The sequence below is a fragment of the Danio rerio genome, chromosome 13 (assembly GCF_052040795.2).
Source record: "Danio rerio strain M-AB ecotype USA chromosome 13, GRCz13ab, whole genome shotgun sequence".
NCBI lineage: Eukaryota > Metazoa > Chordata > Actinopteri > Cypriniformes > Danionidae > Danio > Danio rerio.
Genome location: NC_141033.1, coordinates 34,382,861 through 34,409,171, shown reverse-complemented (window position 1 = coordinate 34,409,171; position 26,311 = coordinate 34,382,861). Strand labels below are relative to the sequence as shown.

At 36.4% G+C, this 26,311-nt stretch overlaps 1 protein-coding gene across 2 annotated transcripts; it reads left to right on the top strand.

Annotated features, from left to right (window-relative positions):
* The first annotated feature begins 827 nt into the window (after positions 1-827).
* On the top strand, positions 828-23,726 carry sertad4 (SERTA domain containing 4). 2 transcript variants are annotated; one of them, XM_087279537.1, is made up of 4 exons: positions 828-1,314; positions 18,295-18,463; positions 18,673-18,800; positions 20,055-23,726. In XM_087279537.1, exons 2-4 carry the CDS (start codon positions 18,310-18,312, stop codon positions 20,784-20,786), a joined length of 1,014 nt encoding a protein of 337 aa, XP_087135663.1. In that variant the 5' UTR covers positions 828-1,314; positions 18,295-18,309; the 3' UTR covers positions 20,787-23,726. The 2 variants fall into 2 exon arrangements, with proteins under 2 accessions (XP_087135663.1, XP_087135662.1); XM_087279536.1 differs by having other exon boundaries at positions 20,052-23,726.
* Positions 23,727-26,311: the final 2,585 nt, after the last annotated feature.

Here is a 26,311-nt window from a genome sequence, read left to right as displayed (position 1 = left end):
ATAAGGTGAAGCTAAAAAATATATTCAGAAAATCTGCCAAATAAAATGTACCATAAAATTAACTAAATATTTAGTTGAATTCTAAACTTTTTTTAAAACAGTAAGTGTTTTTATATCACAATAAAAGATGCACATACAAATATAAATATACATTTTAATAGGATAACAACAATAATTAAATTACATTGTGTCACTTGTAATCTCACGTGTCTAAACTACACACTAAAAACGCTGAGTTGAGCCTGTTTAGGTCATTTTGTGGGTTGGTTTTAGTTTTGGGGTTGTTATGCTAATTGTTCAGCATTTGTTTCACTATACTAATGATATCTGAAATTGTCCTCAAAACTGTTAAAAATAATAAAAACTAGACATACAGCAAGCAAATATATAGTAAAACTTGCTAAACAGACTTGTAATTAATATCAGTTAGTTATTTAATAATACATTATTAAATAAAAGTACAAATAAATAACTAAAATAATACAGTGCATCATTTATAAATAACATTAAATTAAATGCAAGAATCCCACATGCCACCCACATTGAGTTTCTAACGGGTGCGTTTAGCAAAAGAAAAACACAAGTCTATGGGTCTTTACTGTAACGTTATAGGTGCGCGTGACAGAACAGGGGGTTATGGCGGGACCTGAACTGCAGCCAGAGAGCCAAAACCCACTCACTCCACCTCTTCTATAGGGAAGACCAGAGAAAAGCGCTCCTGAAAAGGGAAATGTCTAACAGATGATTGGCCTCGTGCCCGCCCGCTCCACTTCTCCTGCGCGCTCCCGGTGCAAGTTAAACGCAGCTCTTCTGCTCTGACCAAAACCAGACGCGCACACAAACACACACGCAAACCGCCGAGGAGGCACTGCTGCTGGGACGAGACTGATCCGGAGCAAAAAGCTGTTTTCTGTTTGTTTCAAGGAATGGGGCGACGCTGCTCGTGTCCATTGACGTTAACGACTCCCGTTGAAAGGAAACGCTGCGACGTTGCACCGTCTGCCGGTGAGGTCACTGAGGCACAAAGCGACGCGACCTGCGCGGACACGCAGCCGAGATTCCGTCACATCACAGCGGCTTTGTTCACACTGTGACTGACTGACTGCTCGTCTTTGGATGATACTTTCCCCGTCGAAACCCTATCGATTTCTGCAAGTCGGCGAGGCTCGCGCTGATGGATCGTGGATAAGTAGTTATTGATGAAGCCAGCGGGACCACAGGAGCGGAACGAGAGGGAAAACAGAGAGCGACACGACTGATTGCGCTTCAGATATAAACATCACATCTCTGATTTAGTCAACTCGTGTGGTAAAGGTAAGCAAGAATAATAAAACATTACTCAGACGAATATCAGAATGAGTTACACGCCAGCAGCCTCCTGAGGCAGACAGACATGGCACCGTGCCAACACTGAGCAACTATACTCGTATGATCTTTTAAGGGTTCAGCCACAAGGGTACACACAGATTACTGCATTTCACTGCAAGTTTTACAGATGAAATTGGCATATGTGCTATAAAAAATGCACAAGGTGAGGTCAGTGCATTACATCCTGAAGTCACAATGTGTGATTATTTTTTTTAAAGTAGTTTGTTTAAAGGTCATGATGTCTGTTTTTATTATTTATAAATAAAATAATGAATAATTAAAATGCTATATATTTCATTTTTCATAATATTAAAAAACACGATAGTATCTTTGTCACATTTCAATTAAAGTTCATTTACTGGTGAGTTGTATTAAAGGGTCCTGCAAATAAATGTTTTTAAGTCAGAAAATCATGTTATTGTTTATATATTCATATTTTATTTTCATTATTTATCAAATGTTTATTTAATCTGGTCTCTTTAGAACATTTTAATATTTTTTTGTTTAATTTTGCATTGTATTGTAAATGAATCTTTTAAATATTTTTATTTACTAAATTCTATACATTTCTAAAAAAAAATTAAATCCATATTCAACTTTTAGATTTATGTTTAAATTAATTTCTCATTTCCTCAATTTGTTAATAGTTTGTTAAACTGAGCCCAAATACACTTTGAATCTCTAAAGAAACTAATGTCAGTAAGGTCACACAAATACACCGTTCCTTTCACTCATCAAAACACTCAAGCTCTTTCCCTCTCTCTTTGTGAGTGCGTGTGCGTGCTGTAAGGGCAGGGAGCTGTTACAGCTTGATTCCCTTACAAGGAGATGAATTGTACAAGATGAAAGCACAATAAGTTAATAGTTAGACACAGAGTGTGAATATTTGTCCTCATGAATGCGCAATTACTGCTGCACAGGAGAATTGAGCTGTGGTGTCTGCGTAGTGCAAGTCTGGAGACAATTTGTGTGTGTGAGGCTATTGTTGTTGTGTAAGAGAGCGGCGCTGTTGTACGTGGTATGTGTGTGTTAGTGGGATTATTTCTTGCTTCATTATCAAGTGATGGGTTCACTGCGCTGGCTGTGGCATCTGTTCCTGGTGCCGGGGGGCAGGAGTATGTATGTGTGTGTGCTTGTGGGTATTCCCCCTGAGATCACTGTGCCAGTTTAAGAGTGTCTGGCATACCGCCACGCATTGATCCCTCCATCTACAGCAGGCACAAAGGAAAACCCACGCAATCGTTTACCGCCTGTGGTTCTCATCAGTCCGTTCCAGTCATTTGTGTCTGGGCACGGTGAGGATTTACTTCAAGAGACTTGTGAGGAGTCTGCGGGCTGCTTGTAATCATCTAAAACTTCAACTAAAAGGGCCGTTTCAGAATGCTGTGGTTTGGGAGGGACACACACAGCACATCCTGTACTGATCATCTTCCTGTCAAACCTTCAATCACACTCTGGAGTGACTCACCTCATTCAGACACCCACAACATAAACTGCAGATGCACATTAGATACTGTATGTGGTGAGAACTGTACTGTCAGCAAATTATGGTGTGTGCTGCACAATCTGATCGAAGGTACTTTTATATAAGTAGGTTCTTGTGTAGTTGTTGAGTAACACTCCTCATTGTTCCGATTAACACAATTAATACTTTTAATAAGTATTGAGCAAGGGTAAAACAATTAAATAAAACAGTAGTAAAGTAACAATGATGTATTATAATAATATATTCATATATTATAATTAGGGTGGCACAGTGGCTCAATGGTTAGCATTTTTGCTTCAAAGCAATTGATGATTCGAGTTCCGACTGGTTCAGTTGGCATTTCTGTGTGGAGCTTGCATGTTCTCCCTGTGTTCACATGGGTTTCCCCCAGGTGCTCTGATTTCCACCACAGTCCAAAGACATGCGGTATAGGTGAATTGAAAAACCTAAATTGGCCATAGTATATGAGTGTGAATGTGAGAGTGTATCGGTGTTTCCCAGAACTGAGCTGCATCTGGAATGGCTTCCACTGTGTAAAACATATGCTGGATAAGTTGGTGGTTCATGGCACTGTGGTGATCCCTGATGAATAAAGGAACTAATCAGAAGGAAATTGAATGAATGAATATTATATTTATAATAATCATTTATAATGCTATAGAAAATTAGATTTCAGACAAATGCTGTTTTGTTTTTACTTTATAACCCAATACTTAAATTGTTTCTATATTTATGATTTGCCTTTGCTAAAAGCTGTTACATTTTACACTTTAAAGTCAGTGAAATCAAAGTTTATGATGCACATTGTTGGTCTTAAGGTAAACAATTAATCCCTGCAAGTTAATCCTATGAAAAAAAGTTTGTTTTTGGTCATCTTTCTTTAAAATCTGACCATTTGTTTTCACTCTCTGATGATGTCACCGGCAAAATTTTCTTAGCCACGCCCCTCCAACTATTTTACATTCAGTTGTATGAAAATGCAAGATTTTTAAAAGCAGGCATGGCACACAACCCCACCCCTAAACCCAACCGTCATTGGGAGATAAGCAAATCGTACAAAATTGTACAAATAAGATTGTACAATTTCATACAAATTAGCCACTAAAATAAGTTACAAAGTGCCGTGAAATATTGTTGGTTAGTTTGATGTGAGTGAAAGAAGCAACCCAAAAATAAAACCCTACCCCTACTCAATATTCAGTTTCAATAGGAAATCATCATATTGAAATAATAGTCTCCAAAACCTTCCGCATCCGAAGGTAGAACTATATAGATTTCTGGAGATTTATGCAGCCAGAGCTACATATGGCTCATTTCATCTTTAAAACAAATGCTATGGGGTGGTGTGACGCCATTCCTCTTCTTGAATGTCTTTTCCACAGTTACCAATTTGTCCGACAGCTTGATATATACGTCGAAGGACTTAAGAAGCAGAGCGGAGTTGACCGCTAAAACGGGGTTCGAGTTTGGTGAAGAATGGTTCCAAAACAAAAGATAAAAAATTAAACCAAAAAGTAAATAACAGGGTGTAAATGTGGGTCGGTCGGTTGGTCAGTCAGTCGACAGCAGCCTCTAGTGGATTTACGTTAGAACAGCAGGCACGGATGGCACTCACAAGAGAAATTTGAGATCTAAAAAAGCATACACAGCGGCCTCTGGTGGATTCGTAAAACAAAAACTGCAAAAAGACAACGTAGCTCCTGGGACGTATTTAGCAATCTCCAGAAATGTATATAGGGGTATGAAATCAGAATGAGCCTGGGTTGTCCGAATCACATGGACTTTAAAAATCCACGTAATGTGATTTTCATTATTTAGATTTTTTAAATGGATTTATAGGTTTTTTTGTTACTTTTTCAGACAAAAAGAGCATTTGTACAATAGATAGGCAGTTTTTAGTGACATATTAAAAAACATGCTAAATGAAAATGCATAATCTGGTAAAAGACCATCTTAATTGAACTAACATGTATGCCAAACAGGTGGTGCACAGAACTATAAAATTTATGACTAAACATATTTTGCCAAAACATTTGTTATTATACAATAAATGTGCCATATGTAGAGTTTTTAACATGCAAGTACATATATTTTAATAGTAGTAAGTGTAAAGTGATTATTATTATGGGATAACTAAAATAGTGTGGTGAATTGAACTTTAAAAGACATTATTTTTGTTTTTGGATTGTAATGATACAATGTTCACTAATTCACTAATATAAACATTGTTTCTTTGGACAACATTTTGCAGGATGTAATTCTTTTAAATATCTACATATATATATATATATATATATATATATATATATATATATATATATATATATATATATATATATATATATATATATATATATATATAAAAAAAACTAGATAGATACCGTATATCGCAATTCAGTCAAAAAGTACAGAGATGTGTCCCTCCCCCTTATTCCAAACACATAAATCAGTCACCACATAGAAATAAATCAGAGCTCACCAAGATGTTAATATCACACTCATTTAAACTATAGCACGAATGATTTGATTAGCCTTCTCCTTTGAGAATACACAGAGCACGTGCTGCCCTCCCTCTGTCTCAAACGCACACAGACACACACAGCCTCAGGGTCTGACTCTTAGCAGCAGGGATGCATGGGTAGCCAGAGCATTCCTTCAGCACTGATGTGGCGTTGTGTCAACACGATCATATTACAGCGCTAACCTCACACGCTCATATGCTCACACACACACACACACACCAATGCCAGGATGCAGGGCTGTTGGCCGAAGTCCACATAATTTTTCTCTTATTTTATCTGTCTAACACCGTTACACTCTTCGCTTGCAGTGCAGACATGGTGTAACTCTTTTTTTCTCCCTCCCTCTGAGTTGGATGTAACCTAGACAAGCTGAGTAGCTTTTGGCAAGCGTGAAGGGTGTTCCTACTTCTTTCTTTTTTCTCTCCCTTTCATTTTTTTTTCTTTGCATGTGTGTGCGAGACATGTTTGGATGAATGTTTTACCTCCTCAACTGGGTGTTGCCCACATTTCTGTCTGTGCATGTGAGAATGAAAGAGACTCTCTAATGACCTAGATTACAGTCTGCAGGATGTGTTCAGATCCCCAACGCAACATTTTGATTCTTAAATAAACCTCCTCTGTCTTGCTGATAGATTCAGGTCATGGAAAGCTTTAACCCAAACTGTTGAATGGAAGTCCTGTACTCTTAAGGAAACACACATATGGTTTAAATGCTTCCAGCGCCCAGACAGAGAGCAGTTTCAGAGAAGACGAATAATAGTTCTTGAAGAGGTTTAAATGTGTTTTTGTATATAGTGCGTGTGTATGTCAGCCTCACAGTTGGCAAAGTCTCTTGCCGTCTTTTCACCCTATGGTATGCTGGGGAGTCACTTCAGCAGGGTGTGTTTCACACATGTTACTGAGTGACTCTTTGTCAGTGTGGATTCAGCATGTGTGTGCTTGAATTATCAAAGTAATTTATGTTGCTCCAATGACTATATGATGTTCACTCAGACTTATTTTCTATTAAACTGTCTTATATGAAAAATCTGCACTCTTCATTCTAAAAGTACTGTGCTCAAGTTCAACTTGTAAGAACATTTGTTGCATGTCTTTGTGTACTATTCCCCACCCCAATACCCGTGTTTGCAGTTTTGCTTTGTAAACTGTTTCTTGTGAATGGCCCCTTAAAAAACTATAATTTGGGTTATACAACTTAAAGATGCAGTATGAAAGTTTCACACCCAGTGGTTCAACTAGGTATTGCAAGCCTGGTTTAAAACACAAGCGCAGGTTGCCAGATTGACAACATCAACAGGAGAGAGCCTGACTATCAAGCTTAAAGGCTGATTTAAGTCTTGTTCTAAATAAAAGCAATGGCGTGCAATAGAAAAACACAAAACCAACAATGATCACCTCGGGTGCACCTCATGTGATTTATTCAGGGTTAAATGCTAATAATGTGAGTTTTAATGTCATTTTACATGACATTTATTGCTGTACTATTGAAAGCAGCAGCAAATAGTTCATCTCAGATCTTGAAAATAAAATAAACCGTTTGAAATTGAACTTTAAATCTGTGACTTAGCGCAAGCTAACTCATATTAGTGATTCAGCATCTACGATTAATAATGTTAAATAGGTTTAATATGTATTATTAAATTATAAACCTTACCATTGTAAAGTTGTTAGGACGCAGGGTTACAATTTAACCTGCTCACCTAATGTTTACCTTCAGAATAATTAAATTTTCTAATTAAAATTACCTCTTGTGGAACTCTGAATCTGAGTCTGATTTCGGAGCCTTTATGACAGAATGATTGAAATACGCTTTTTTTTTTTTTTTTTTACAATATACTAACAAAAAGACTAGTAAAAATATCATCTACATTGTTTTGGTGGTCCACAAAAGGTTCCTGCACATCTGTGATGTTGGCCAATTGCAACAATGAAGCTTTTGCATATTAATTTTCAAACGTGAAATGAGAGACCTACATAGGTGGACATCTGGAAGGGAAAATCCATTGTCAAGTTTCCATTTCTGACAGTCTTCATTAGACAAGCTGCATAGCCATTGTTTGTTTATGCATTCTTGTTTCTGAAAATCAGTTGCTAGTTCCATCTTTTCAATGACATCATTATGTTAAAGTCTGCATAAACCGGAGGCCTCGACTGTTTTTTTTTTTATTTTATTTATTTATTTTTTGTATCGTAACACAGTTACTAGAGAAGCAGACTATTAAATAAGAAATCAGTGTTCGTGGAATGTTTTTATACTACGTGCTGATTGGATGTAGTAGTAGCCATTTCATTTAGAAAGATCGGGAAAAAGAGTTTTGGGGTTTCAAGTTATTACCACAGGGTGGCACGGTGGCTCAGTGGTTAGCGCTGTCACCCCATTACAAGAAGTTCACTGGTTTGAGGCCCGGCTGGATCAGGTGGCATTTCTGTGAGGAGTTTGCATGTTCTCATCATGTTCATGTGGGTTTCCTCTGGGTGCTCCGGTTTCCCCCACAGTCCAAAGACATGCGCTAGTGAATAGAGTACGCTAAATTGTCCATAGTATATGGGTGTGTGTGTGAATGACTGTTTATGGGTGTTTCCCAGTACTGGGTTGCAGTTGGAAGGGCATCTGCTGCGTAAAACATATGCTGGAAATGTTGGTGGTTCACTCCGCTATGGCGACCCCTGTAATAGAGACTAAGCTGTAGGAATGAATGAGTTAATACAATCTAACAGACACCTCCTCAACATTTCTGTTTGTATCAAAACTGACAGTCGGAGGGGCGTCGTTAAGTATGATAATGACATGCCCAAATCAACTGATCACCACAAAACCTGCAACTAACAAAGCTAACAAAATCATATGGTTCATTTTTATTTCATTTGTACTTTAAAGACAGCAAATGATGATGATTGAAGACACATAATCTGTCATGTTTCTACTCCACAACAAGAATTTAAGTAAACATTGGGTAAACAAAAGTCTGATACAGTGACAGTCATAATAGAAGTAAAAGTACTGTGTTGTCAGAATGTGGCGTTAGACACGTGTGGTTTGAACCCAATGATAATCATGTGATAATTAATGAATTTTGATTTCACTGATTTCAAGCTTAGGAAGATTTTAGCGAACAGCAATTTGGAATTAGAAAACAAGTTATATTGTGCATTAGTTATCAACAGGAATGGACCAGTTTTATTGTCCAATATTTATTTTTGTTAAAACTATTTCTTTAATGTTAAATACACATTGTGAGTATCTTCTATTCTTAATATAGTTTTCACTAGAAAGTCATCAGTTCCCATGAGATGTTGCTGTCTCTGCACAACACCTCCATATTTTGTCATAACTGCCATCTTTGAACTGGTGTGTTAATATCAGTTACTCATGTTTCTCATAAATCATAGATCTGTTTCTGGGTCAGGCCGTGTGGGCAGAGCGTATAGCGTTAATGATGACTCTGAAGCTCTGTGATTGTGCCAGCGAGCCTCTGCCTCAAAGGCCAAGAACAAGCTTGTGGTCGGCTTTCGCTGGACATATTGAATGATCTGTCAGCCTGCGTTCCAGAAAGCAGAGCAGGATATGAGCTGATGCAGAAAACTCTTCTCATAACCTGACTAATTGTGCAGTGTTTTGTTTTCCTTCTGTCTGCTCTGTCTCTCTTCTGGCTTAATTTCTACCGACTGAAGCAAATTGTTCAAATTATTTTAAAGGATTACATTTTCTGGTAGACTAACCACCTAGTTAAGTCCCCAAAATATATTTTTTCACTCATCATTTGAAGTTTCAATTGTACATTAGTGTATACTATATACATTCACCGGCCACTTTATTAGGTACACCTGTCCAACTGCTTGTTACTGGAAATTTCTAATCGGCCAAACACATGGCAGCAACTCACTACTGGCAACTACTGGCATTTTCACACACAACCATCTCTAGGGTTTACAGAAAATGGTCAGAGAAAGAGATAATATCCAGTGGGCGGCATTTCTGTTGGCACAAAGACCTTGTTAGAGGTCAGAGGAGAATCTGTATGACCACAGTGTACCCATCTTCTGATGACTACTTTCAGCAGGATAACTCGCCATGTCATAAAGAGCGAATCATCTCAGACTGGTTTCTTTAACATGACAGTTCGCTGTACTCAAATGGCCTCCACAGTAACCAGATCTCAATCCAATAGAACACCTTTAGGATGTGTTGGGAGTAATTATGTTATGCTATCATGTCAATATGGACCAAAATCTCTAAGGAATTTTCCAGTACTTTGTTAAATCTATGCGACACAGGATTAAGGCAGTTCTGAAGGCAAAAGGGGGTCAAACCTAGTACTTGTAAGGTGTCCCTAATAAAGTGGCCGGTGAGTGTATACACAGTCACATGCACAACTTTTCAGTTTGAAATTGTGAACCGCATGTGCCTTGTAAGGATTAATCTGGGTCCAGTGTCTGCTCTTCGTCTTTCAAAAAGTTATGAGCAACACAAAAATGTCTTTGTTTGCATAAACTGGAGTTGCTGATATCTTTTAATCTCTTCAGATGCACTCATCCATTTTCCCCATCTCAGACACCATGTGGACAAACTGAGCAGTGCAAAATGTATTTAAAATGTGAAAACTATATGTGGTTACAAAGATTAAACACATTGATTGACCACCCTCCAGAGACCTACACACCTGCAGCTTCTCCACAATGGACGTTCAGAGTTCTCCAGCCTAGACTGCACAGCTCTGGATAAGAAGATTGGCCAGAGGAGAACTGGTCATGCTTTAATGAGCCTGGTTTTTCTCAAGGTTTTTTCCTTCACTTTCATCAATTGGTAAAAGTTTGTTCTATTGTCACCACTGGCTTGCTTGGTTTACGACTTGTGGAGTTGTGCATTGATGGATATGATATGCTCTTCAGTGTTTAGACTTTTTCAGCAGTGAAAATTAAACTATACTGAACTGAACTAAACTGAACTTCAACTCTGAACACTGGACTGAAGCTGTTTCCATTTTTTTTAATTTCTATGTTAAGCTGCTTTGACACAATCTACATTGTAAAAGTTCTATAGAAATAAAGATGAACTGAATTAACCGTGCGTATGCAATACGTACATACTGTACTATTCTGGACTAGGGCTGTCCGCAACTAAAGATTTCTTAGTTGACCAGTAGTCGTTCATTAAAGCAATTAGCTGACTTATCCACGGTGTATTAAATTATTTAATTAGACCTACTTACAGGAGTATGGGAAATACAGAAAAACTGTTGACTTAAAAAGCTGAGAAAGAATATCATTTGTAGCATTGTTTTATTTATTTATTTTTTCCCTTCAGCTTAGTCCCTTTATTTATCAGGGGTTACCACAGCGGAATGAACCACCAACTTATCCAACATATGTTTTACGGAGCGGATGCCCTTACAGCCGCAACCCAGCACTGGGAAACATCCAAACACACTCAGACATTACGGCCAATTTAGCTAACTCAATTCACCTATACTGCATGTCTTTGCATTGAAGGGGAAACCAGAGCACCCAGAGAAAAACCAAGCGAACATGGGAACATGCAAACTCCACACAGAAATGCCAAATGACTCAGCTAGGGTTCAAACCAGTGACCTTCATGCTTTGAGGGGACAGTGCTAATCACTTAGTCACCGTGACGCAAAATACTATAATAATAAGAGTTAAAATTTGACACTAAGGACTTAACACATAAAACAGCAGCAACAAATAATATGATTATTAATGTGGCAGAGGGGAAAATGGCATGGAGCTTTGCTGAATGCTTCTAATTTATTAATAAAGGTTAACATTCACAGCAGACCCATGCATATGTAAATAAATTGAAGAATATTTTTCGCTGCAGTTCATAACAAGTCCAAAAATGTTGCCAAAATCTGATTTTGCAGTCATTAGAGAATGTCCTCAAATGACAAAAAGATTCATAAATATAGCAGTTAGCATTTGAAGCCGATGGATTCGCTCTTCAGTGTTTGGAGATTCAGCAGTAAAATTTAAACCACACTGAACTGAACTAAACTGAACTTCAACTCTAAAAACTGGACTGACAGTTTCAGTTTACTAGAACTTGTATGTGAAGCTGCTTTGACACAATCTACATTGTAAAAGCGCTACAGAAATAAACATTAACTTAATTGAAGTGGTATATGTTTATTACTGTTCAGAGATTGAAGTCATTAGATTTTAATTAATATAAATTCAGGAATGATAAATTAATTAAAAAGGCATGATGAATGTATAATGTTGCAAAAAAAATTCTTTCAAATATTTTGCTGTTCATCAAAAAATCCAGTAAAGCATTTAAAATATATTTTTCAACTATTACAATCATATTTCTTAAACATAAAATCAGCCTATTAGAATGATTTCTGGGGGGTCGTATGACTAAAAACTACAGTAATGATTGCTTAAAGTTAATCTTTTGATTTTGAACGAATAAATATAAATGCAGCCTTGGCAAGCAAAAAGAGTTAGACTTTGCAGTATGTAATATGTTTCCATTAAGATGTAATAAGGAAATGTGCGAGTGGGCTTTACCAGCTTTTATGAGCCAGTAAAAAGCACCATGAGCTTTGGATGTTTTGGTTATAGCGAGTTAAGCCAAAAATGACATTACCTCAATGGAAACCTGCAATTGTGGTTTTCGCATCGGAAAAACCACAAAGGCACGACGGAAAGCTTATCCCTTACATGATTTCTTAGTTTGGATCGCTCATTCTGTCTTTCTTTTTTCTTTCGCTCTCTCTGTCTGCTTTTAGCATCAACTGTGTTTTATAATTTGTAGTTTTAGCATCTACTGAGCTTCACAGTTCTAGTGCACACTCCCTTGTACGCTGTGATATGTGTGCATGTGTGTGACTGATGAGGTGCAAATCCAACAGATCCAGCACCTTTTTTATGTTTTCTTCACATGAAAAGGAAAGTGGAAGAAATGGGGAGAGAGAGCGAGAGAGCATAAAGGCACAAAACGAGCAAAGAGACAAAGACAGACAGACAGCTTATGTGTGTGTGTGTGAGCTCTGCCTCTGTGTCATCTCTCTGTCTTCTAAAGCGTAAATTCAAAGGCGAGTTGTGGGCGGAATGAGAAACAGGTAACGACAGTATGAGGGAGAGGAGGAGAGCGGGATCTGCTCTGATTAAACACGTCTCGCTCACATGAGCTCAGTGTGATCCAAACCCTGCGGACACAGTCTAAATACAGGACGGGTTATTATCACAGCCGAATTAAGATTACTGCAAGCAGAGCCTTATTTGTGTTTGTGTACATTATTTTTTTTACCAATAATTTTAAATATTATATTATATTATATTTTATTTTATTATATTATATTAAATTATATTAAATTATATTATATTAATTTTGCTTTGGCTTAGTGCCTTTACTCATCAGGGGTCGCCACAGCGGAATGAACCGCCAACTTATCCAGCATACGTTTTACACAGTAGATACCCTTCCAGCTGCAACCCAGTACTGGGAAACTCCTATACTCTTATTTTATATATTATGTTAATTATATTTCATGTTCATTTAGTGCCATTAATTATTGAAAGCATAATCATACCCAACAACATTGTTGGGGTTAACGCATTACAAGTAACACGAGTTAGTTATGTAATAATGTTACTTTTTTAAGTAACCAGCACAGTCACTTATTAAAAATTTTTTTTTATAATATTTAAGCTCCTTTTTTGAAAATGTAACGCAAATTACTTTTTAGTTTAATTAATTTAATAAATTGCTAATAACAAGTTGCTGAATTAAAATTAAAGAACTATTGATGAATCACACCGTCAATAAAAGAATGTGTTCATTATTTTAAAAGCATCGAGAAAAAAAAGGAAAAGGGGCTTGTTTCAATGGACAGTGATTTTACTTAAGACAGTACAAATAGTACAAAAGTAGATTTAAACTTTCAAAAATGTGTGTATTTTGTGTACTGCGGTGGCGCAGTGGGTAGCACGATCGCCTCACAGCAAGAAGGTCGCTGGGTCAAGCCTCAGCTTGGTCAGTTGGCATTTCTGTGTGGAGTTTGCATGTTATCATGTGTTCACGTGGGTTTCCTCTGGTTGCTCCGGTTTCTCCCACAAGTCCAAAGACATGTGCTGTAGGTGAATTGGGTAAGCTAAATTGTCCATGGTTTATGTGTGTGATTGAGTGTGTAAAACATATGCTGGATAAGTTGGTGGTTTATTCCGCTGTGGCAACCCCAGATTTAAAAAGGAACTAAGCTGAAAAGAAAATGAATGAATGAATGTATCTGTATACGGCATGTATACAGCTCTGGTGTTTTGTGTTTTTTTTAAGGCAAATGTAGATGTAGGTTATACAGTCCATTGTTAATTGCAGAGCTCCTCTATTAAAGTAAAGAAAAAAAAAACAAAAGATTAAGCTTCAGCCAGGTAATAAAAAGTAACGCAAAAGTAAGTGGCACAATTAGTTACTGTTTTGGGGAGTGACTCAATATTGTAATGCAATACTTTCTAAAGTAACGTTCCTCAACACTACCTCTAACGAGTATATAACTAAAACTCTAGCCTATATATCGTTTAATATAATGCAGGAGGGCATTGGATAAAGACAAATGTCTGATTTTACCAGTGAAAAAAAAATCTATTCATGTTGTCAATGACAGATTGCAAGCATATATATAAAAAATCACATTTTAACCAACGGTAGACCAACACATAGGCATAATATTATTATTGTTCATTCTACCATATGTTTGAGAAATAACAATAATAATAGGCTACTCATTCACCTTTATTTTACATCTACAGAATCCTGAGAAAATCCTGACCTTGATTTTAGAATAAAAAATCATGAAGCCCTACCCAAAACTAAAAATTCATTTATTCAACCTTCAGTAGATCCAAAGCAGTTTGAATGTCTTTATTCTGAGGAGCACAAAAGAAGACTTTTTTTTTTAAAGATGCTGGAAACCTGTAACCATTGACTTTGATTATCACACTATGGAAGTTTGTGATTTTTTTAAAGCATCTTCTTTTGTGTTTAACAAAAAAAAGAAACTCAGAGATGTTTCCTTTAACTTAGTCCCTGATTGGGGTCACCACAGCGGAATGAACTGCCAACTATTCAAGGATATGTTTTATGTAGCGGATACCCTTCCAACTGCAACCCAGTATTACGAAACACCCATAGACATTCACACACACACACATTCATGCACTATGGTTTTGTTTACCCAATTCACCTATAACGCATATATTTGGACTTGTGGGGGAAACCAGAGCACCCAGAGGAAAAGGAAACCCACACGAACACAGGAGGAACATCCAAACTCCACACAGAAATGCCAACTGGCTCAGCCGGGACTCAAACCAGTGACCTTCCTGTTGTGAGGCGACAGTGCTAACCACTGAGCCACCATGCCACCATTTTGTAACCAAATAAATGATCATTTTTGGGTGAATTATCCCTTTTATGCACTTCTTTTGATTCGACTGACATCCCTAACAATTACAAACAAATGCTGTTTTGTTGTCATGTGAGAATTGTGTCTGGTGATTCAGAACAGCCTGGTGTAACAGTGGTTCAATATGTGCCAACTGAACACACTACATACGAGTAAAAGTGTGTGTGTGAAATTGTCAGTGAAGATTAATGACCTTTGTAGAGGCATTCATCCAGAACTTTCCCCCTTTCTCTCTCTCTTCTGTCACTGTGTGTGTGGCAGAACAGAGAACAAAATGATTAAAGAGAGATCACACAAACAGATACCTTCCCTTTCTAAGCAGCTTTTATTGAATCTTGTTCACTTTCTATCTCGTTATCAGAGTGTTTTAGTGGGTGTGTTTGTGTGGTTTTGCTCTATTAGCTGTTTTAAAAGGTCTCGATGTGTTTTTCAAATGTCTTGTTAGTGCAATCTTCAAGCACAGAGGAAATAACTCTACAAAAGAACCGTGTGCAGTGTTGCTGAGAACTTGCTTTCTTTAAAGAGGTCATAATGAGAATTCAAATTGTGCTTGATCCACTGAGATAAAGGAGTTCATTGTACTATGAAAACATACTGTAACTTTCACAACTGTAAACTTGCTCCCCAGTGAGAAAAAAAATATATATTTAGATGAGTCCCGATGTTTGAAACTTGTGTCTTTATTTTTATGTCTCTGATCATTTCAATTCAATCTTAATGTGAGTGGCACATTTCAGTTTGTAAACTTTTCACACATGTAATCCAAGCTTTGAAAGAGACTGCCATTGTCACAGGATTAGTTGGTTTAGAAAAAAATTCTAGAATAAAATTTGAGTTTTAGGCAAAAACTTTACTAACATTAAAGATAAGAAGTAGGCTTAAGGATAAGAATAAATAACAAAAACCTATTTTGTTAATGTTTCATGGCGATATTACATAGATATAGACTTTTAAACTGTGCAAAATGTATATTTCCTTCCTTATCACACAGCACATAATATAAGCAGGGCTCGAAATTAACTTTTTTACTTGGTAGCACCGGTGCTCCCAACTTCAAATATTTAGGAGCACCAAAAAAATTTTAGGAGCACCAGAAAAAATTTAGGAGCACCCACCAAAAATAAATGAGCACATCTGCAAATTGTTTTTTAAAGGATTTATTGTATTTTAAAACAACATTAATAGGACTGACAAAAACCAGAAACAACTATCTAACTAATGCTGCGAAGACATTGATATTTGTGTGCAATAATTCCAAAAGGAATGTCTAAAAATTAGGCTATAGAAAATAAATGATGATAAAAAAATGACAATAATAGTAACAATGAATTACATTTCTCATTATGATACTGCCTTGAATGTGCATGAATGTAGGTTATCTGCTATAAAAAGTCTGTTACTTTATGAAAAATAATTGTATAGTTTGCATCAAACAAAAATAAAGCATTGCTGTAAGAAATATTAATTTGGTACTGCTGTTTTTATATGCATGTCAATTTAATAAATAATATTTATGCTAAAAACAAACAAAAGATTATAATAAATAATTAAATTCAATGCTGAAAGCTGCAAAGCAGTCATCAGTAAATAAATAAAAAATAATATACACCACAAAAAAAGAATAGATAAAAGAAAGTAAGTAAAGTCTCACTTCTATCACTCTTTAAAAGTTTTGGTTTCAGTTAGTGTCAATTTAAAGGTTCAGTCTGAGATGATCTTCATTTTTCTGTCTTAGTGGAAAAGCTGGCGAGTCAGCCGACCCAATTCATTAGCAGGCAGCGCAAGATTCTTGCGCTAACCATCGGCGCAATACCGGTCTTTGTTATGAGCCGCAGTTTCAGTGTAAACTTAGTAAAGGCGAGCTTCTTTGGCGATGATGTGTACAGTATTAGATTTGACTTTTAGCGGACGCTGAACACGCAGTGAATGCAACGCATGGAGATTCGGGCACCTTCTCCAAGAAGCGCGTACTCGATTGATCTCAGCTGGCGGATCATTATTCACCACGTGACGTGTCATGATCGCTCCCATCTGCGCCTCAACTTTAGGTGGGGTTTGCAAACCTGTGTGCTTTAAGTTTTTACTCTTCAGCCGTTTGCATTTCCCGTGGTCATAAAAGCTCCTTCCCTGTCATCTGACAGCGGAATACCTTGAGTGATTGACAGCTAATATGAACCAATATAGCGGCAGGGAAGAGCGATTCAGCACGTTTTTACAAAAAAATCAAAACAGGTCGCACTACAACCATTATCAGCAGTCGCACTAATGCTCCCAGATATATTATGAGGTTGCATAGATCAATTTTCGGGCGCATATGCGACCAAAATGGTCGCAATTTCGAGCCCTGATAAGGTATATCATCCAAAGCTTTTGTCCTAACATCTGCGACAAACAAAGTCTATTTTAGAAACAGTTTCTATTTCTGCAACTTCACGGCTGGAACAACAACATAAACTACAATGACAATGATAACCTCTGGTGCTAATTATGTGCTAATGACTTGAATATGATTTTGCGTGACTTTACAGCCACACTGAAAGCACCAGCAGATCTCAGATGTTGAAAATGAAATCCGAACTGGCATACATATTTTAAACACAACGTTAGATCTGTGTGAAGTAATATATAATTAATAACTATTATATAATTGATTTCATTCACTCACTTTGAACTTTTAATAATGTTAATGAGGTTTAACATTTATTAGTTAGATAATAGACCTCTCAATTTTATTAGGAGTGCTGTGAACTGTTCTGCATGTCTGAATGGTTTTATTTCTGTTGTTTAGCAGCATCTGCTAGAGAAAAACTAATTGTTTGTTGCTTGAATTGTCTAGTTAGGACACTGTAACTCTACCCCTGACAACAAGCCTCGCAGAAGAGATTTTCTTAAAAGAAGAATAAAAGATTTATTAGCTGTTTTCCTCTTGACTGAACAAATTTCCCTGCAAGATGAAAAAAAACTGATATATTGTACATCTGGGAACATTTATCATTTTTTTCTGTAAAAGGATATTTCAGCTGATTTTATCTATAAAATGAAAACCAACAGAGAACAAAACAGTACTGAACCAGACTTTTTAAGTTTAACCCAAAAACAAACAACTACATAAAAAACGTGATATATCTTACATAGGAAATAAATGTGTATGTAAAATGATGTAAATTTTAAAAAAAAAAGTCAAATTGTAATGACATAAGTGTGATTGTGTCATATTCTTAATTAGCATATAGGAAAAAACAGTATGTGACAAGAGCAGGATATCTAGCTCGAAGAGTATGCAAACTACTTTAAAAACACAAAATTCTGAAGTATCCATATGATGAACACTTTACTACCGTATTAGGCCACAGGAGAGGATTTGTTAATGGCAGTGAAGCGGCAGAACCAATGCTGATGTATTTAAACTATTTAAATCAGATTTTAACAACCTGTGGTATTAAAAAAACTCTTTTCTTAAGATAATGATTTTATTGTCCTTTTTTTTCAGAACTAAGGTGAAAGCATGGCTCTGGTCTTATCAATGAACCCCTTTTGTGAGCCTGAGACTGAATCCCCACCGCCAATCTTTCAACCAATCTGGGAATCTGAACACTGCAGTAAAAGCTGTGTCTCCAACCCTTCACCACCAGGAGGCGAACCCCAAGGGCTCATGGAAGGTCTGAATCTAATCTCGTTTTTTTTTTTTTTTTTTTTTTTTTAAAGACTACTTTGGGCAGGTGCTGATGATGTTCTGTTCAAACGTAGATATTTAAAATATCTGTTACCCAGTTTTAGAACAAAAGCAAAGCAGAAATGCTCTTCATTCAAGTCTTTGATTTAGAAGACACAGACTATTAATGAAGCTCTGTCTGAACCTTGTCTCCAGAGCCTCATTACAGACGAGCTCCTGATCATGTGATGAATCGTGTGGCCGTGTCACGGATTTCTTATTTCAAGAGAAAGTTTGTGGAGGATGAAGAACCTGTGCTGAGCTTCAGGAGTTACTGTCACACTGTGAGTCTGCTAACTCATAGCATAACAACATAACATAACATAACTATATTTTTTCGATTGTCTGCAGAACAAATCATTGTTACAATAACTATTTACCCTAACCTGCCTAGTTAACCTAATTAACCTAGTGAAAGCTTTAAATGTCACTTTTAGCTGAATACTAGTGTCAAGAAAATATCAAGTAAAATATTATTTACAGTCATCATGGCAAAGATAAAATAAATTTCTTATTAGAAATGAGTTATTAAAACTAATTTGTTTAGAAATGTGCTAAAAAAAATCTTCTGTCCATTAAACATAATTTGGGGAAAAAATAAACACAAGGGCTAATAATTCAGGGGGGGCTAATATTTCTGACTTCAACTGTACATAATATATACACATACCATACATATAATAAAACCTGTAAACACTGGGGGTATTAAAGATGTCAAAATGCAGTCACATTAATAAAATAAACATCCATTTTATATTGCCAATAGTGTTGTAACACATTTTTAAAACTTCTTTTTAAAAATGCAATTTTAGATGATTTGGATTTCAATGGAAATTACTTGATGTTGCTGCAAATAGTGTATATTGGTTTTTAAATATCTTCTGTTAAATGATACATAAATATATTTAACATTTGTAAAGTTTACTTATGTTGATCCAATTAAATTTCAGCTCTTAGAAAGCTGTATGATTATAGGCTACATTAAACCCAAAAAAGCATTTCATGAGTAATTTTAAATTAGATTTGTATTATTTTGCAAACTATATTACGATTCAATCTTGGATTTCATGAAATTAAAAGATGTTTCTCATCAAATCATGCCCAATCAAATGCTTTTTAGTATTAGACATGCCCCGCCCCCTTAAAGCCACGTCACATTTGATGTGCTTGAGCTCAACCACACTCACTGGCAGAGCGGTGATTAAAACAAAATGCCATTAGCTGTTTTTTTTTAAAGGGAAGGAGGTACACTATGGGGCCGATAACACGAACAAGCTTTTCTTTTCTAAAAACACGAGGTGTGATCGGCCCCTATGTTCCACTCTCTCTTGATGTTTTAGTTGAGATTAAACATTTAATAAAAATGCACATTTCAAAGCACTTTAGAGGACCTTTAAAGTTTTTCAGTTATTTTAAAAAATGTTTTTGTTTTGAAAAATAACAGAAAACAAACCAAAACAAACATTTCTCCCCAAAATAACCTATAAAGTTAACTGACCTTCTCTTATTAATGCTCATTTTGTCCTCCGAGCCAGCAGGTGTCACCAGTCTTGGAGGAGCGTGCTCACATTCTCCGTCTCTCTCTGGAGAAGCTGCGTTTCATGGATGACCCTGAGTCCTTCTTACGGCGCTCCGTGCTCATCAACAACCTTCTCCGGCGTCTTAGAAACGAAATCCTCCTCCAGAGCGACTGGTGCTTTCCGTCAGGTCCGACAACCACACCTTGCCCCCTCCAAACCCCAGCCGCAAATACATCTCTCTCCCCTCCTGCCCTGCAGCCCTGCATAACGCCACCGGGGTCGTATCGGAAACGACTGCGTCTGATGAGGAAGGAAGGGCCCGAGTGTGTCCCTGCCTGCTGCTGTCTATACGCAGCCGGACGTTACCTCCAGCTCCCCCTGTCTGTGTATGAACGGGAGGTGTACTCCAACTCTCACCCTTCATCATCAACATCTTCATCATCTTCATCATCATCATCAGTTCGATTTCCACAGCTGATGGAGGACGAGGATGAGGAGGACAGTGATGATGAAGAGGAGGACTCGGTGTGTCCCGTGTTGGCCATGTGCCAAGCTGAAACCAGAGAGCAGAACAGGACATGGGACAGTCTCCGGTCGCAGAGCCACAGGGATGACAAAATCCTGGAGAAAGAGAGAGAAAAGGGGAAAGAGAGGGTTAAAGGAGGGGAGGTTTCACAGCGATGGCTTTCAGACACTATAGGTACTAGACACCATGGAACACTAGCAAGGGCTCACATAAGAGGAAAATAACAACTGAGCACTTGCTGTGGAAACAATGGAAGAAACTGGTTTCCTGCAGCCTAATAGATCAGTTCCACAAAGCAGAATATCAATTGTTAATAGTTTTGAATTTTAAGGTACTTTTTGTACCAACAAGGACTTAATTTACATATGCGACCCTTGACCACAAACCCAGTCATATGTGTCCATATTTACTAATCTTTCCATTGATGTATACCACAGATGCCCAAACTAGGGCCCGCGGGCCAAAGTTGGCACATGGTAACCTTTAATTTGGCCCACCATCCCATCTGAGAAGAGAGGAAAAATTATGAGAAGGGTTGAAGCAAATGCCATTATCAGAGATCGTAATTTCTAATTTACCGAAAGCTTTTTGGTTTGTTTCATTGCTGAGCTATGAAAAACCAAACTGAAATTAAATGTTTAAATTACATGTTTGTAAATTATTTAGATTTTTTTTAAATACAAAAAGACTGTCACTCGACTGATAAAAGACAATGCAGAAGACACTGGCAAGCAAATCAAGGCAAAAACAGGAGCAGCTTGACTAGTGTCACCCCATTCTGTTATAAATGAGATGTTATGAAATGTTTTTAACTGTAATGTTTATTATAAAATTAAAAGATATACACTGCATTAGGTAAATATAAAGCAATGCTTTCTAGTTATTTTTATATATTAAATAAATTAGGAAACTACCCAAGGCAAGTAAAATGGAATAGAGTTTGGTATGTTTACCTTCGGCCAAACACACTCAAGTTTGGTTTTTGGCCCTTCAAAAGAAAGTTTGGGCACATTGTATACTTGTTTAGAATAGGACAATATTTGGCAGAGATACATTCATTCATTCATTTTCTTGTCGGCTTAGTCCCTTTATTAATCCGGGGTCGCCACAGCGGAATGAACCGCCAACTTATTCAGCACGTTTTTTACGCAGCGGGTGCCCTTCCAGCCCCAACCCATTTCTGGGAAACATACATACACACTCATTTACACACACACTCATAAACTATTACTAAACAATTTAGTCTACATGCAAACTCCACACAGAAATGCCAACTGAGCCGAGGCTCGAACCAGCGAGCTTCTTGCTGTGAGGCGACAGCACTACCAACTGCGCCACTGCATCGCCTGGCAGAGATACAACTATTTGAAAATCTAGAATCTCAGGGTTAGAATCTCAAAAAAAAAAAAAAAAAACTAAATACTAGGGCTAGGCGATTAATAAACATTCAGATGCTATAATTGATTGAATTTTTCCAGGTTGATTTTTTTGGATTACTTTCCCTACCCTTACTTTCAAAAACATTGAAAATAATTGATTTTGTTTTTAAAAGTGCAGGTTATTTATTATTTTCACTTCTTATAAGAAAAAAGTGACTGCTCGTTTAGGCAATTTGTGTGTTAATTTTAGTTGTTCAACGTTGATGTTCAATAAATAATCATAGATAGTAGATAGTGTGTTTCCTTCAATTATTTTAAAATCAAGTAATGAACCCTTAATTCAAAAATCTCTCTTTTAATGTAAGATGTGAGCCTATTTATGAATAAAACCTGTGAGTGAACTATGAGGGCAAAAAAAATCAAATAATTGTTCATTAATCATAATCAAGTTAAAATGTTTAATTAATCAAGATTTAGATTTTAGCCCAACCCTACTAAATACTGAGAAAATCACATTTAAAGATGTCCAAATTACATTCTCAGCATTGCATATTACTAATAATAATTTATTTAGAGTAAAACAATTACCAAATATCTTCATGCAACATGATCCTTATTTTACATTCTAATGATTATTGGCATAAAAAATATCAATAAATCTATCATTTTGACCTATACAATGTGCTTTGGCTAATGACAAAAATATACCTGCGCAACATAAGACTGGTTTGGTGGTCCAGGGTCACATACTGCTTGTCTCAAAAATGACCACACTGTGCCTTAAATGTTCTTGTATAATCTTGCAGTGTTTGTGGATATTTGTGACTGATGTAATCCACAACGATGGGCACCATGTAAAGTGACAAAGAGAGATCCAAACTCATTCAGAAACTGTTTTTAAAACTGTGTAATAATACACTGGCTCACACTTTACAATAATCTTCTATTAATGTTAGTTGTGTCCTACAGGAATCCTACACATATTTACTAACGTGAAATAAGAATAAGCAATATTTGATGTGCTCAGCATTTATATAGTTCAACATTTACTGCATTAATCCATAGTTGTGCTTTTCAACATTAATTATTGTACGGTGAGTTAACAAAAAGCTAACAACGAACAACTTTATTTTCAGTAACTTATGTTAACAAAGCTGAATAAATACTGTAATGTTCATTGTTTGTCTATGTTGATAACTAACATTAATGGAACCTTGTTGTAAAGTGTTACCATAAAATATCTGAAATTGACTTTTGTTAATATCATAGGCACTTGTCTTGACAAATGCATGACATACCGATCATCACATTTACATGCAGTGGTTTTTACCAGTTATGCATGAGGCCCAGAATGAGGCTTTAAATAATGTTTAAAACAATCTTGTTCTCTTTAGCACCCTTAGCATTTTATGCATTCACATATTTAAGAAAAAAAAACATCTTTAGTGACTCTATCACAGACGAAGATACCTCAGTGTCCATGTTAATTTGTTGTCTTGAGGGGCTTCACTAATTCAAGTGATTCTTGGTACGAATTAGAAAATGATTCACTACCAAAGCTTTTATTTTCATGCAGTTCTTAATTTTATATGAGTTGTTTATGCATTACTTTCTACATTTCTGTTTTATTTCTAAAAGCACTTAACGGGAGACCCTTAAATAAAAGCAGAACTTATAGAGGCAACAATGCTGGAAGGAAATGAAATCAAATTTTAAACATTGTTCGGGTTTGAATGTGTGTGCGTGTTTTCGTGAAATGTGTTAAGAATAAAGGAATGATCCCGAGCTCGCAATGTTCCCTTATCTCCTTCTGATGTGATTATATCTGGCACACAGCTTATTTCTTTGGATTCGCTCTCACTCATTCTCTCCCTTATTACTCTTGCTGTCACCTTTTCACTTTCTTCCTCTCTTCTCCATTATCACTATGGAAACAATGTTTACTGGAAGAGCAGTCTGGGATCCCCTGAGGCGAAAAAAGGTTCATGGCAAACATAGACACACACACACACACACACACACCACGGTCACACATGCACACATACACTCAGTGGTTATTATTGTGAACACACCCTGAGACGAGATGCTCTTATGAAGTGCATTGCTTCTGTAGAAGACGTGAGGTGATGGAATTCGTAGAGTTCTCTTTTCTGTGCAGTCGTTGTTTGTCAGTGTTGTCATGGCCTTTTACTGTTCAAACCTGACATACAAAACGTGACATTTTAAGGCCATGATTAGATTGTTGCAGGTTTTATATTCGAGTAATTTAAAGTCGTCATGTTCCAACATTATCCACTTGGTTTGTAAATATGTGTAAACATTATCCACTGTCAATTTGTGAATATACCTATTTGCATATTAGAAAGGTTAATGCTACTTTAAGTCAAAGTCCCTTTAAGACAAGTCATTTCGCTCGGCGGCCATCTTTGAAACATCTCGGGCATCTGAAGGTGGAAACATCAAATTCTCTAAAGCTACTTGCCAAGCTTATGACTAAATTTCATATTAGGAATTACAAATAAATCTAAACAACAACTGTTTCATACGTTTCATTTCGACTTACACTAAATCTGCAGAAACTTACGTCTGGTCGAAACCTCATCCCTATGAGTTTTGTCAGTTTATAGCGATCGATGATTGGCTCCTGTAAGTTACTACAAGGCGGGTTTTATTCGACAAGACTTATACAGTATAGCGATCGATATTTGGCTCCTTTACTCGAAGGCTTAGCCATATTGACCGTTACACGGCACACCCCACGCCATCGAAAAAAACAAAACCAAAAGAAGCTTGTTTTTTTCTTTTCGTGAGTAAAAAACTCATTTATATTTAATAAGGTAAGTACTAAGGCAGTTTATGATTGACTGATCTTCATGGCGAATCAACTCCCTGGAATAAGACATTTTTAGTTTCATTTTCATTTTTTTAACTATATATATATATATATATATATATATATATATATATATATATATATATATATATATATATATATATATATATATATATAGTGAATAAAATATATTTTATTGCAAAAATTTCCTAAAATAGACTGATGGTTGATTCCTGTGAGTTGTTCTAAAAAAAGTAATATGTCAGTCATTTGATTCTGAGATGTTTTTTCTTTATTAAAACACTTTAAAAATGTACAAACTGCTTTGTCCTCGGCCTAATTGAACCTATCACTTTAATAGTTTTGTTATGCTAAAAACTGTTATTTAGAAAAAAAATACTTTTAAAATAGCAAGTTTTTAGTTGTTATCATTCACATCAATTGATCAAAACATTAAATTATAAATAAATTCTTCAAAAAAATATACAATTGTCCCCATGTTTTTGTCAGTCCTGTCACATTTGCATTAAATTTAATATAAAATGCCAGCAACACACCTCAGAAGTGACATCATTTGACGGAGAAGCTGACAGTGATCAAGAATGCATCCTATTATTAAATTGTATGATTTTATGCTCGTTTTTTGTATGATTTCTTGAGGACGACAAGCTAAATGGTAGGCCCTGTCACATTTTTTAAAAGTGAAAATGTTTGTTTCTGGTAGAATGTCCCACACATGAGATCAATCCAACAGGACGTTTTAACTTTAAATCATTGATAAATTAACTCTACCTTGATAACATATACGTAAATTAATTTAAAAATATGTTGCCTTAATAGTGGAAAGTCAATAAATCACTGTTGTTTTAAAAGTATGTATGCTGATTTTTACATTTCACAAAATTAGTGCTACTGTGTTGTTTCAAATTCTACAATTTCCCGGTAAGATTCCTGCAAGAGTCCTGCGTGATCCCAGTAGGATTCCTGACTCCTGCATATTCCCAGGATACCTGCATGTTCCCTGAAGGAATCCTGCAGGAGTCTTGCTTGTTCCCTCTAGGATTCCTGTAGGTCTCCTGCATATTCCCAGGATACCTGCATGTTCCCTGAAGGAATCCTGCAGGAGTCTTGCTTGTTCAACCCTAGGATTCCTGCATGTTCCCGTGAGGTAATCCTGCAGGAGTCTTTACTTGTTCCCTCTAGGATCCCTGTAGTACTCCAATTGTTTGGGACAGTGGTTCTCAATTCCGGTCATTAAATGGATCTCTCTGTTAATGATTTGAGGATATGAATCAAGTGTGTTAAGTACAGTAAGTAAGACATACAAAATGTGTAAGGTGGGGGGCCAGAGGACCGGAATTGAGAACCACTGGCCTAGGACCATACAAAAGAGCTTGTGACTGACATGTAAATCAACAGTTAATTTTGTTCATTGTCATGTTTATGTACATGAAAATGTATTGTTGATGCCCTTAGAGTAACAGGCTAGAATATAAAAGTTATAAAACATCAGATTTCTTTTCCATATGAGAAGGTT